This window comes from Remersonia thermophila, chromosome 3, assembly GCF_042764415.1.
Source record: "Remersonia thermophila strain ATCC 22073 chromosome 3, whole genome shotgun sequence".
Lineage (NCBI taxonomy): Eukaryota > Fungi > Ascomycota > Sordariomycetes > Sordariales > Chaetomiaceae > Remersonia > Remersonia thermophila.
In genome coordinates, this window is record NC_092219.1 from 1,559,112 (window position 1) to 1,572,934 (window position 13,823).

At 63.0% G+C, this 13,823-nt stretch overlaps 3 protein-coding genes across 3 annotated transcripts; 2 read left to right on the forward strand and 1 right to left on the reverse strand.

The window, feature by feature from the left end:
- Window positions 1–444: 444 nt before the first annotated feature.
- On the forward strand, window positions 445–2,585 carry VTJ83DRAFT_3250 (uncharacterized protein; the record flags this gene model as incomplete). The annotated part of the gene is made up of 6 exons (XM_071009608.1): window positions 445–655; window positions 724–946; window positions 1,016–1,156; window positions 1,237–1,645; window positions 1,745–2,305; window positions 2,412–2,585. 6 exons carry the CDS (start codon window positions 445–447, stop codon window positions 2,583–2,585), a joined length of 1,719 nt encoding a protein of 572 aa, XP_070867128.1.
- A 938-nt stretch (window positions 2,586–3,523) lies between these two features.
- VTJ83DRAFT_3251 (uncharacterized protein) lies at window positions 3,524–6,932 on the reverse strand (the record flags this gene model as incomplete). Its single annotated transcript, XM_071009609.1, has 3 exons — window positions 3,524–6,614; window positions 6,682–6,801; window positions 6,859–6,932. The coding sequence occupies 3 exons, from the start codon at window positions 6,930–6,932 to the stop codon at window positions 3,524–3,526; spliced, it is 3,285 nt and encodes a 1,094-aa protein (XP_070867129.1).
- A 1,699-nt stretch (window positions 6,933–8,631) lies between these two features.
- Window positions 8,632–13,337, forward strand: VTJ83DRAFT_3252 (uncharacterized protein; the record flags this gene model as incomplete). The annotated part of the gene is made up of 4 exons (XM_071009610.1): window positions 8,632–9,292; window positions 9,367–11,157; window positions 11,223–12,312; window positions 12,398–13,337. 4 exons carry the CDS (start codon window positions 8,632–8,634, stop codon window positions 13,335–13,337), a joined length of 4,482 nt encoding a protein of 1,493 aa, XP_070867130.1.
- Between the last annotated feature and the right edge of the window lie 486 nt (window positions 13,338–13,823).

Consider the following 13,823-nt stretch of genomic DNA (forward strand, 5'->3'; position numbering starts at 1 on the left):
GGCTCATTCTGCCCGAACGCCGGGCGATTGGGTGGATAGTTTTGTGGAATCCGGTCCGTGGATTTGCTCCATGGTTCTCGCAACCATCACCACATGGGATGATACGCTGCGATGGCACGATGGCTGGCCGCGGGGCGGCATCAGGGTTGGCCCCCCCCCCCGTGACCTCTTCCCTTCCTCCAGGCGCATGGTAGTGTGCACGGCAGGGCACGTAGCAGCGAGAACGACAGGACAGGGCGTTTGAGGTCATGGATACATAGGTGCATGGTTCCCCACGTCTGTTGGGCCCGGCCTTTCTTCTCCCCTCTTCCCTCTCACCTGGAATGGGCCCTCTTCCCTCCGTCTGATAGCTGGCTCTTCACCCCCCCGTCGACGAGCTTGCTTGACCGCCCTGCTTTCTGCCCTAGGATCCCATCCAGGACACAGGATCGCACCTAGGAAAACATGGCCGGCGGAGCTGATGCCGGCACGGCCGGCTTCTACGATGCCGCGCTGCACAAGCGGCAGGCCATGATGGGCAAGAGTGGCCCGTCCGCTCTGTGGAAGAACTTCCGCGTCTTCCGCGTCGCCGCCTTTGCTTGCATCGGCGGTGTGCTCTACGGTTACAACCAGGGCATGTTCTCTGGCGTGCTGGCCATGCCGGCCTTCAACAGGCGTAAGTGCATCCATCGCAAGACGTGATGCGAAAGAAAGGCCACGGAAGTTGACACGGCAGGCCTCCAGACATGGGCGATTACACCCTGGACGCGTCCAAGAAGGGGTGGCTGACGGCCATCCTTGAGCTCGGCGCCTGGATCGGCACGCTGCTCTCGAGCTTCCTCGCCGAAGTCCTCTCTCGCAAGTATGGCGTCCTCGTCGCCTGCGCCGTCTTCATAATCGGCGTCGTCGTTCAAGCCACGGCCGTGTCGGTGGGCCACAACGCCATTCTGGCCGGTCGTTTCGTGACGTAAGCAAACCCTCTGCACCGGCGCTGCATCTCGCCGTCTCTCTGCTTCTCTCGCTGACACACCCGCAGCGGCATGGGCGTCGGTAGCTTGGCCATGATCATCCCCATCTACAACTCCGAGGTCGCTCCCCCTGAGGTCCGCGGCGCCCTGGTCGCCACCCAGCAGCTCGCCATCTGCTTCGGTATCATGATCAGCTTCTGGATTGACTAGTAGGCGCCCACACAGCCTCCACCCATCTGCTTGGTAGCCTCGCCCCCGTCCGCCTCTACTATACTAACCGAACCCGCAGCGGCACCAACTTCATCGGCGGCACCGGCGAGACCCAGTCCGACGCCGCCTGGCTGATCCCGACCTGCCTCCAGCTGGGCCCTGCCGCGATCCTCTTCGTGGGCATGCTCTTCATGCCCTTCTCTCCGCGCTGGCTGATCCACCACGGCCGCGAGGACGAGGCGCGCAAGGTGCTGTCGAGCCTGCGCGGCCTGCCTCCCGACCACGAGCTCGTCGACATTGAGTTCCTCGAGATCAAGGCCCAGTCCCTGTTTGAGAAGCGCACCGTTGCCGAGCTGTTCCCCGAGCTGCGCGAGCCCACCCCTTGGAACGTCTTCAAGCTGCAGTTTGTTGCCATCCGCAAGCTGTTCCAAACCCGGGCCATGTTCAAGCGCGTCATCGTCGCGACGGTGACCATGTTCTTCCAACAGGTTCGTCTCCTCTCCTACCATCTCTCTCTCTATTTCTCCCTCTCTTGGTCGCCTCTCACCTCCCTGCTAACCAACCCTCTACCCCCGCTCCTTTTACAGTGGACGGGCATCAACGCGGTCCTCTACTACGCGCCCTTCATCTTCGCCCAGCTCGGCCTCGACCTCAACACCACCTCCCTCCTCGCCACCGGCGTGGTCGGCATCGTCATGTTCATCGCCACCATCCCCTCGGTGCTGTGGATCGACCGCACCGGCCGCAAGCCCGTCCTCACCGTCGGCGCCATCGGCATGGGCACGTGCCACATCATCATCGCCATCCTCGTCGCCAAGAACATCGACCGGTGGAGCGAGCACGCGGCCGCGGGCTGGGCCGCCGTGTGCATGGTCTGGCTCTTCGTCGTGCACTTTGGCTACTCGTGGGGCCCTTGCGCGTGGATCATCGTGGCCGAGATCTGGCCGCTGAGCACCCGCCCCTACGGCGTCGCGCTGGGCGCCAGCAGCAACTGGATGAACAACTTCATCGTCGGCCAGGTCACGCCCGACATGCTCGAGGCGATCCCGTACGGCACCTACATCCTCTTTGGCCTCCTGACCTACGTGGGCGCGGCGTTTATCTGGTTCCTGGTGCCCGAGACGAAGCGTCTCACGCTCGAGGAGATGGTGAGTGAAGCACCCCCCCCCCTCTCTGTCTTTGCGGATCCTTCGGCAGTTCGCAACAGGAGGATGATGAGCAGAGCGCAATACGCTAACGCGGGCATTCTTCCAGGACGTCGTCTTTGGCTCCGAGGGTACCGCCCAGGCCGACTTTGAGCGCATGGTCGAGATCAACAACGAGATTGGCCTGACGCAGATCCTGAACGGCGAGACGATCGCCGCGGCCGGATCCGGGTCCGATGCCGAGAAGACCAAGGCCGAGGAGGCTGCCGCCGAGAAGGCGTAAAAGAGCCGCGGATGTCGTTGGTTCGTCGAGCAGAACAGACGGTGTTGGATGAAGGAGAGAGGCCGTGTGCCCGTTGATACCCTGCATGTTTTGCGTCGAGATTTGGAAACGGTGGCCAAGCCATCCTCGACATTCATTCTCGCCTGTCGAGATGGCTTCGTATATCATAGGAACAAGACCATGGTGTCTGTTGGATCCACCACTCGGTGATTCTTGACGTTTGTTCTTGAGGCCCCGTGATGAGCGACTAGCCGACTCGGACGAGACACGAAAAAAAAAAAAAAAAAGAACGAGAGCAACCCAGACGTGTACGAAAGCGAGCAGTCAAGCAAATGCCAGGGCTACATGACTTCCAGACAACACCATGACCACCTTGGCGCGATGTTCCAGAAACGCCGAGTTGCGTAGCATGCGGTGTAACGAGCGTAGACCCGCAGTGGCAGATATGAACTACCATACACTGCCCACCATCAACACCATTCTCTCTCAAACACCTTCAGACACCGACTCACCCTATGGTAGAGGTAGGAAGAAACAAGAGGCCCACACAGAAACGACAAGACGAAGCAGGTGGCAGCAAGCAGACGGACAAGAAACAAGCATAAGCATATGCACCCTCAAACACGCACCCCCTCGACAGGTCAAGGGTGATGATGATGGGGTTGATTATCACCAGTCTATCCACCTCATTCTCATCACGGATGCAGCCCATGACTAAATAACAAGAACCCAGCAAACGCCTGTCCTCCCAGGGTGCTCTGCCCGCAGCCCTGTTTCACCCGTCTTGCCATCTAAACCCTCAACCAAACCCCGAACCCGCGTAGACGGAACAAGGAAACCCCAAGAATTATGGTACGAGAAAAGAACAACCGCCCGTCTCGAGCATCCCGAACCAACACGTACGCATCATCATCATCATAATCAGCCCAGACTTTCATCTACCGCCACACCATGCTCGGCTTCGGCCTCACCGCGGGCTGGGCCGCGTTCCCAGCAGCGCCGGAGCCCAGCGGCTTGCTCGACGACGGGCTGCCTCCCCTCAAGCTGCCCAGCCCCATCCTCCTCGCCTGCGCCGGCGTCAGCGCCTTGGCGCCCAGCAACCCGCTCGCGGCGTCCGCCGACGCCCGCCTCGCGCCGATGCCGCTCCCCGACCCCGTCGTCACCGCCACCGAGCTCGGCGACGACGTGACGGGGATCGGCCTCGGCGGGCTCTTCTTGCCCGCGCGGTCGGTGCTAGCCCTGCGATGCCGTGAGATGCCGTTCGAAGCGTGGTGGTTCACCGGGGCCGAGTAGCTTGCGCTGGCCCTCCTATGGCCGCCTACCGTTGCAGCCATGCTCCCCGTCGCTGTCGACAGCGGCGAAACGGACCCGACGCTAGAGACGCGCTTCTTGGCCGCCGACAAGGCGCTCAGGCCCGACGTGCCCGCGCCCAGAGACAGCCGCTCGCGGCGCTTGGCGATCTGCAGCGCCGAGCGGATCTTGAGCGGGTCGAGCTCGGAATCAGAGCCCGAGACCGAGCCGTACGAGGAGCGAGGGAGGCGGGATGCGGGCGAAAGACGACGGGGCGCGGGCGCCTCGTTCTCGGCGTTGCTCGTGTTGCCGTTGTTGGCGGTGTCCGTGTCGCTGTTGGGGGAGGAGCGGAGGCTTGTCGGGAGCTTGGGGCTGCCGGTGCTGGCGCCGTGGGGCGAGAGCGAGTTAGTCGCTCGCCCGAGCGGGAGGCTGCGCAGAGGGGTGGAGCGGTTGTCGTCGGTGTCGGAGCAGCCGGCGAGGCTGAAGGAGAGCGTGGGCGGGACCGGAGAGCCGGCGGCGCCCGTGGCGGCGTCTTGTCCTACCGAGGGTCGGCTCTTGGAAAGGAAGCCGGCTTGGAAGCGGTTGGGTTTGCCGCTGATGCTGAGGGATGATACGTCAGGCAGAGGGAGCGTTGGGGAGTTGCTCCGGGGCGAATCCGAGCGGCCGAGGTAGGACGGGACCGGAGGCCGCTCCTGCGGGTCCTTCTCCGGGGACGGCTTCTCGGGCGACGAAAACCGCTGCGGGGTCTTCTCGTAGTCGGCGAGGGTGCCTTGCTCGCTCTCGTCGTCGCGCCAGCGCACGCTGCGCGTCTTCTTGACGGGCGTGAAGGTCACGCTCTTGCGGGACCCGCCCAGCTTCCGCCGGCGGGGCGATGCCCTAACAGGCGACACGAGGGCCGTCGGAGGAGCCAACAGCGGCTGCGGGACGGGCTTGGTGTCGATCTTGAGCGACTTCTTGCGCCGGGGGGTGCCGCGCTTCGTCGGAGGGAACGACTCGACAGGCATCATGGAGCCGTCAGGCTTGACGACCTGCGAGGCGGCCGAGCAGCCCATCTCGAGGAGCCGCGTTACCATGGTCTTGGCCTGGGCCACGGCCTCTTCCTCGCTCATGTGGAGCGTCTCGGACAGGGTCGACAGGATGTCGAACTGGGCCGTCAGCACGACCTGCACGAGGCCCGCATCGCCGGCCTTGTCTTGCTCCAGCACCTCGCGGTAGACGTCCCGCATGAAGTTGGACTTGAGGAGCTCCGCCTCCATGGTGAGCATGTCTCGCGCGGTCCCTTCGCCGAGGCCGTCTTCGGCCCGCAGCTGGGAGAGCGTGTGGTTCAGGGCCGTGTCGAGAACGCGTTCCCAGTTGCAGCGCTCTGCACGCTGATGGAGGTGGTGGCGGCTGTTTTCGAGCTCGGCCAGGATGCCCTGGGCCGTCTTGCGCATGGCGACCAGGTTGGCAGGCATGGCGTCCTCGTCGCCGTGGGCGTCGCACACGGCGTCGAAGGCCGCAAGCCAGGCCGAGAGGAGAGCGATGCGGCGCTCGATCGTCTTTTGCTTCTTGAAGAGGCCGAGCTTCTCGGCGCGCTCGGCCTCGGCGTTGTTGTAGGCAGCGCGCAGGCGGAGGATGCCCTCGCGCACGATCGCGTCGCGCTTGTCCAGCTGCTTGCGGAACTTGGCCATGAAGGTCTTCTCGGCCTCCTTCTGCTGGGCGCGCAGCTCGTTGATGAGCGCCAGCTGCTCGTCGATCTTGACCAAGAAGTCCTTGACGTGGCGGTTGACGTTGAAGACGTTGCGCGTCACCTTGGTCTGGATGTTCTTGGCCCGGTTGGCGTAGCGCAGCGTGTTCTGGGTCTCGTCAAAGTGCTGGCTCGAAGGGCTCACGCAGACGATCATGACGGTTTTGCAGTTGCCGCCGAGCGAGAACTTGAGCAAGCGCGTGAGCTTGCTGTTGCGGTAGGGAACGTGGTTGCGCTTGCGCGGGTCGCACAGCGCGTTGATGCAGCTGCCGAGGGCAAGCAGCGACTTGTTGATGTTGGCGCCCTCCATGAGCCGCTCGCCGCGGTTCTTGGTGGCGCTGGCGCGCTCGCTGCCGGCCAGGTCGATGATGCTCAGGGTGGCCATGGTGTGCGGCTCGTTGACCGACGCGTCGCGGTCGCGCTGGGCCACGTTGATCTGGAGGACGGCGTGCGAGCGCGACGACACGGCGTTGGCCGCGGTGGGCGACACGGTGCGGTATTCGTTGCCCTGGACGATCATGTTCATGACCTCGTGGACGTCCTTGGGGTGGTGGCTGGTCAGGCCGGCCACCGTGACGCCCTGGTTCGAATCCTCGCGCAGCATCAGGCCCTGCTTGCTACCGCCGGGCACGAGCAGATCGCGGATGGTCTCGTTGTAGATCTCCAGGTACGACAGCGACACCTCGGTGACCTTTTCGTTCTTGCGCTCCTCGATCTTCTCGAAGAGCTCCTGCATGGTCAGGAAGATGATGCCGGGCTGCTGCGGCGTTCCGGTAATGGTGTGCGTCTTGCCGCAGCCGGTGGCGCCGTAGGCAAAGACGGTGGCGTTGTAGCCGTCGAGGATGCTATCCAGCAACCCCTTTGTCGTTCCCTCGTACACCTCGGTCTGCGTCGCGGTTTGGTCGAAGATGCGGTCGAAGGCGAACACCTGGTCTTTGACCTTCTTGGCCGCGGTGGGCACGACGGATCGAGTGAACTTTTGGACGGGGTTGTCTTCGGGGGGATCGAACACTCTGCGACGGGGTCAGCGGCCGCCTCCGCGCACAAGGTCGCACGGCAGGGGTGGGTGGGTATCCGTACAAGCACCTGTCGTCGACAACCTTGATGACGGAACGGATCCCCCGCTGCTGGAGCTTCGGGGTGGGCGCTGCGGCCAGGGAGCCGTCGCCCAAGAACAGGGTCGTGTCGTCATGCTTGACTCTGGCCGTGCGTCAGCGCCGCTGGAGGGCTCGAGGTCGGCTTCGCAACGTCACTCACAGCTGGGCAGCCTCCTGGATGGTAAAGGGCCGCACTCGCACAGCGACCGTGATGGAGGAAGCGTTTGGGTCCATGTGGGCTTGCGGTGCCAGCGGCCCTCCAGCAAGCGGGCGAGGGCTAGATCAGGATGTCACGGGCGCACTTTTGAAAACAGCGGGGGCAGCAAACAATCAATAGGAAATTTTCTTGGTGGTGGTTGTCAAGGTCGGATAGATACTGGAGGAGAGATAAACAAAGGGTTCAAGGAAGCCCGAAGGAGGGAATGAATGTGTTGACAAAGCGAGTTGCAGAAGCGAGTGGACACGAGAAACGGGGAAAAACAAATGACGTTTCTCGTTTTCGATGGAGACCCAAGCAAGTTTGGCTTTGCGACCTGAAGCCGAGCATGGGTCTGATTCAATTTACTGTTTTGGCCAGTCCGGTTTCCCCGGCGACCAGAAAGTGGACCCCCTGTCGATCCTCTCCCCAATCGTGTTGTGCCCTGGACCCCAAGTGGGGCCCCTCGCATTGGAGGGTGCACGGTGGGGCGCCAGCTGAAGCCAGCTAAAACATAGCGAAGGGTTAGGGTCAATGCTGTTGCGTCCGTCCCGACCCATGACCTTTCAGCCCCTGGGGGCGCCCCCTGCGCAACCCAATCCGGCAGCCAATGCTAAGCGGAACCGGCGCCCTGTTACCCGTCACTAATAGTTAAGGTACTTACACAGTATATACGCAGTACGTACAGCCCGCTGGACGACAGTCCTCTTCAAGACGAAGCAATCATTCCTGGTCTCCAATCCTGGGATATTCTTCAACAACCGATAATAAGCCATTGATTTTCTTTTGTCAGTCCTCGATGGATTTTTTTTGTGATGTTTGTTCTGGTTTGGTAAAGAAAGGGTCGAGGACGATAATGAGAAGCTCTCCCTCTGAGAGGCAGAGATCAGGGGAAATGATGAGACTCGGACTTGAAGCCATGCCTAGGTTGTTGAATAACTCGCGATAAGGCTCGTTTCTGCACTTATCGTCCTGTTTGGGTGTCTTTGTCGAGCCGTACTCTTACAAGAGACATGCAATCCCCCTCGAGGTACCCAGCTGGCCTTCCGTGCCCAGCCTGAGAACCAGTCTCTCGGATAAGATTGTCTTTCTGCTCTCTGCTTCTCGGGTAACTAGGTACCTTGAGCCCCTTACGGTAGACAGGTCAACAAAGTCTCTATTCCATGGCAATCCGGCTTCCGTTTCTCCCAGGTGGCTGGTGTTTACAGTCAGTGGCGCTCCTTGGCACTGTTAATCAATCTCCCGTCCTGTCCGTACAATGCCTCTAGGAATGAATTAACCATGCTATAGGACCCCCCTCCCCCCTCCCCCCCTCAGGTTACCATCTCATTGTGTAGAGCTACAAGCCAAATCATCATGAACAGCACGTCTTGTGCCGGAAACAATCCAGCTTGAGCTGTCTTCCGTTTGCAGGTTGCCGCGTCTTTGTTTGTCAAGTCTCTCCATGCCCTGCCCAGACCTCAACGCCGAGTTGAGAGCTCCTGACAAAGAACAATGCGACACCACCCAAAGAAGACAAGCTCTCCTAGATGGAATGCGGCCAAAGCAACACCATCACCATCGTCATTCCCCCTTTGTCCCATCGTCCGGATATGTTTACCATACAAGCCTCGTCCGTAGAGCTCCCCTCCCTTGCCCTCGATGCTGTTTCTCCAAAGGCTCCGAGTCTTCACTCCAAGGCAGCTTCATAGCCAACGCAACCCAGCCGAATACAAACTCCAAGCCAACCATCTCGTGATGCCGTTCTGGCCAATATCCACCCTCTTCCAGGGCGGCGGCAGCTCCGACGCCGACCGGTCTTCGTCCAGGTCCAAAAAGCGCCTCTTCCCCTTCTCAGACGCCCCCGATGCCAAGCGTCGCCTGACCCGCGGCGCATCTCCCATCCCCCGCGGCCCCCCGGAGGCCCTCAGGAACAAGGACCCCGCCGACCGCTGGGACCTCGCCATCCGTCCCTCCTCCGAGCGCTTCACGGCCGTCGTGCACGCCTTCCGGTCCCTCCTCTCCGGCTTTCCCGACCAGCCCTCCGTCGACAGCATCCTGAGGGAGTACTTTACCGAGCACGAGCAGCTCCTCCTCAGCCCGCGCCCCTATCTCGAGGGAATCGCGAACAGCCGCCATCTCGAGGCGCTGCGGGAGGACAACGCCTGGCGATACGATCAGCTGCTTGGCTCGCCGAGGTTTCGCGAGCATGCGCCGAACGCGGATCTCGGGTTCAAGCTGGCCATGGCGTGGTTTGGGCTGCCGGTGTCGCCCATCGGACGGCTGGGGTCGACCAACGGCCAGGCAACAAAGGGGGGACCGTGGGAGCGGAGAGTGATTGTGGACGGGCCGGGGGACGAGCTGAGGTTTTTGAACGGGTATACGGAGCGGGGGTGGTCGAGGGATGTTGGGGTCAGAAGTGAGTTTGGTTCCACATGCGCGTGATAGCGGTCGCGGGCGGTAGAGGTACGGAGTGCTGACAGACCCTGACAGAGCCGGATCCGGTCTTGGAGAGCTACTATCCGGCGAAGGGCGAGGAACAGACGCTGGAGACCGACGACTTGATTCCGTCGCTGGCCCTCCGAGGCGGCGATGCGGATCTGATCGATGACGAGCCCGACGCCCCGTCGCTGGGGGGAGACAGCATGATGGATGTCGACCCGCTCCCGGAACAGCAGCTCGTTCTTCGTGGAGGCGCATCTCCCAGGCCGTACGTCAGCAACCTGTTTCGGGAGCTCCACGAGCACGCGCCGAACAGCCACCACCCGCGCCGCTGGGCCGCTCCCGAGGAGTTTGCCGAAAGGCTCGACATCTCCCTGGGCGGCCCCTCCTCCGACACGCCTCGTCGCTGGCTCCCTCTCTACGGCTACCAAGGCGTAGTCTGGTTCCGCACCGACGTCTTCTACACCTTCGTGGACGCCATCGACCGGCTCCTCGGCCTCGACAACCGCGCCGGCGTCGCCTACAACCTGTACCTCATGGACAAGACCCAGGACTACTCCGCCTGGTCGACGCGCAGGAGATTCCTGCGCCGCCGGGGCGAAAGCGGGCTCAGCATCTGGGGCAGCGGACCGGGCGACTTTTCCAACGACCGTTTGGCGTGGGAGTGGGTGCTGGAGCGCCTGGGGCAGGAGGGCCAGGAGGACGCGGCGTATCGGTACGCGCTGTTCGCTGCCGGCCCGGCCGATCCCGTGCCGTGGACGTGGGAGCCCGATGCGTCGCACCGGGTGCTCAAGGTCGTGCTGGATTACGCACGCGGCAGCGACAGCGGCGGCACGCCCAACGCGGACCTCCTGGAACGCCCGGACGTGGCGTACCTTCGCATGCCCGAGAACCCGCGCGACGTGGTCTATGCGAACCACTACGGACCGTGGATGGCCAACGTCTGCCGCGTGCTGGCGGCCGGGCGGCTAGAGGACCGCCCGGGAGCGCCGGCGGTGCCCGACGCCGCGTTCACCATCAAGAAAGCAGGCGTGACCTCGGGCGATGGCGCCGTGTACGGCGGGCTCCTCTTTACGCCTCCGCTTTGGGATTCCGTCGTCGCGCACTGGGAGAAGAACCCCGAAGCACCCCTCGTCCTCGAGGCCAGCACGGGCTTCGATCGCTGGCACCTCTGGCTTCCTGGCTCCCGCCAGCCGTATGAGGAGCAGCACCTCATCAGGAGCCTGGCCGAGGATCCGGCGTACCTGCGGCAGCGCATCATGAACCTGATCGAGAGTTCCCTGCCAGAGGACAGCCTGCACGAGCTGCGCTCCGTCGAGGTGTACCTGCCGGGCACCAACGTCTTCCTGGTGTCCGACCAGGGCGCCGACGTGGTGGTGCCCATCGCCGGGAGCCAGGGCGATCTGAACGGCGCCTTTGCGGAGCTTGCCGGCCGCATCACGCAGTGGATGGCCTGGCTCGGATCGAAGCCGACTCCGCCTACGAATGGCCCGAACGGCATCGATCTGTTCCCGCAGTTCCTCACGCTGCGGCCCGTCTTTGAAGAGTACACCCTGGACGACGTAGACTTTCCGGAGCACGGCTCGTGGAAATGGAACCCGGCGGCCTTGAGCGTCGACCAATTCCGCCAGCTGGCGTGGGACATCCTGACGAGGAGAGGAGAGGGCGTCGATGAAGCCCCCGAACGGCTGTACATCAACATCATCCAGGGCGACTCGGACGGAGACAAGCCCGGGTTCCTCGTCGCTCCGACCCTCAGCGACGCCGAATGGAGGCTCATCACGAGGATGCTTGTCGATCCCGAGGTGCACCTTGACGTTGCCGATCTGGATCGCCTACCCCGTGCGTGGATCGAGCTGCCCGACCGTTTCGTGTATGTCAGAGAGGTAGCTAACGCGCACAGGCAGGCTTTCGCAACTTTGCCCAGCATCAACCCTTCGGCTTCCGCGAGATCTACGACACGCCTCCCGCGCTGCTGTACCGGGGCCTGGGCGACGACGCCCAGATCCCGACCGCCAAGCGCCACTACGACCACCAGCTTTTCGAGACCGATGCGGCCAGGCATCTCGAGACGGTCCTGCCGTGGGAGGAGCAGCCGTCGTCCGCCTCGCAGTTTTACAGCCCCGAGGCGTTCCAGCTCGAGCTTCCGCCCGACGCCGAGCTCCCGCCGCAAGGCCACCTGCGCGGCAAGCCACGGGTCCGCAAGGGCTCGCCGCCGGCCGCGGCGCCGCCGTGGTCCCCGCCAGCGCCCCGGGGCCCTCGCCGCTCCGCGCTCGACGACGCCGTCTTCCTCCGGCAATACAGCTGGGCGCGCCCGCTGGACGTGCACATGCGCAACGAGATACCCGTCAACGCTCCCCCCGTCGACCGGCTCCTCGACATCCGCGCCGACAGCGTCCCCGTCGTGTCCTTGTCGGTGCTGACCCCGACCGAGGTGCGCCAGCTGCAGCGCGATTACCACGACATGCGCAACCTGGTGCTGGGCCGTGTCGAAAAGTGTCCGTACAAGGGCTGCGGAGAGGCCGTTCCCACCGACGAGCCGGGGGGGATGGACCGGCATCTCAGGGAGCAGCATACGGCGGTGCAATGCAACTTTGGGTGCGGCGAGCCGCTGTTTGCGCACTGGTCGCCGAGCGAGTGGAGGACGCACTTTTGGGAGAATCACCAGGCGGAGATCCAGTGGTTGGCAGGCAAGGCCAAGTCCCGGAGGAGGCGGAAGCATGAGGGGCGTGATGGCGATGATGATGATGATGATGATGACAACGACGACGACAACGACAAGGTGTCGCCAAAGACGAAGAGAACTGCGAAGCCGGCGAAGAAGGTCGCCAAAGGCTCGACGAAGGAGGCCCGAAAGGAGAAGACCGTGAAGGATCCGGCGAAGGAAGCGCAGAAAGACAAGGCGAAGAAGCCGCCGGCCAAGGACAAGGCGAAGGAGAAGGCAGCGGGTGCCGCCGAAGGAGTTGCCGCCACGGACAAGGCAAAGAAAAAGAAGAAGTCAGTATTTCTTGGCTATACTGCCTACCTATCTACCCTCCCCTCCATGACGTTGTGGATATTAACGCCCTCCCTCCGCCTGCAGGAAGAGAAAGGTGAAGCCCTGGGACTACCACGGCCCGCGCCACACCGGCCGTCTCTCCGACGACCTCGATTCCGACGGCGGCACCGCCGCAAGCACCTCGGACGACTCCTCGGCCCCGAGCTCCGACCACTCGGGCAGGTGGGACGACGCGTGGCGTCCGAAGCGCGACGCCCGCAAGCGCAAGGCCGACAAGCCGCCGCCGCCGACCGCCTCGCCATCCCTTCCGAGCCCTCCGCCGCCGCCGCCGCCGCCACCACCACCACTGCCACTGCCACTACCACCGGGCGTGCAACCTCCTCCACGCCCACCCCCCCGCGCCAACGAGCCTGCCAATCCCGCCGCCGCCGCCCCCAAGACCACCAAGAAAGCGAAAACCACCGCCAAGGCCAAGGACGCTACGGAGGGCGCAAAGAAACCCACCGCCGGGGCCGCCGCTCCTGCCGCGACGCCGACGAAGAGACCCCGCGCCTCCGCCCGTCGCCCGGCCGCAGGAGCGAGCACGGCGGCTGCTAAGCGCAGCGTCACGTTTGCGGAGGCGCTTGTCCGGGGCGCGTCGCCGGTTCGGGCCGGGCGGGGGATCGGGAGGCTGGCTTCTGCATTGAAGACGGAGGCGGCCAAGAGGGACGAGGAGGAGCAGGACGAGGAGGAGTGGGAAGAGGAGGAGTGGGAGGGCGTTGAAGGGTTGGAGCCTGAGGGGAGGTGGTGGTGGAGGAGTGGGCATGAGTATGGGGTTGGGTATGGGGCTGGGGTGAGTCAAGAGGGGGATACGGACGAGAAGGAGGAGGTTGACGAAGGGGATGTGGTGATGGTGGAAGCGTTTGAGGAGGAGGACGAGGAAGACGAGGACGAGGAGGAGGAGGAGGAGGTGGAGGGTGGAGAAGGGTTGTCGGGGCCAGGGCCCGAATGGGGAAGGTATGGGAAATCTTGGGGACTAGTTTGAGGTTCAGGACGGCGTTTTGTTGACAGGGAAAGGCAGAGAGCAGGATAAACAATCTTTGGTGGGTAGGGATGCCTGGATCATCACTTTTCAGCCTGGTCTTGTCATTGGGAGTTGGGGACAATGGACAACGGGACTGTTTTTCCTCTACTTCCCCCCCCTCCCCCCCCCCTCCCTCCTCTCCGTCCATCATCGCCACTGTCTGTTGTTGTATTTTTTTTTCCCTTTCTTTTCCATTTCTCATCATGGTCCAGAATGACGTGCTTGAAAAAAAAAACACCATAAAAAAACTCAACTCCAACTGTAATACCATTCCAGCTATCGGGAGTGCCGTTGACAGGTCCACTCTTCCCGCCGTGCCGTCATGTCGTGATGGCCAAGTCCGGATGCGGCACCCGAGCCGGACGGATGTCGGGCGGAACTCGGGGTTGGGGTTGGGGTTGGGTGTCAGCGCTCAGCCCGTCGCTCGCCCTCAGGGTCACGTTGGTC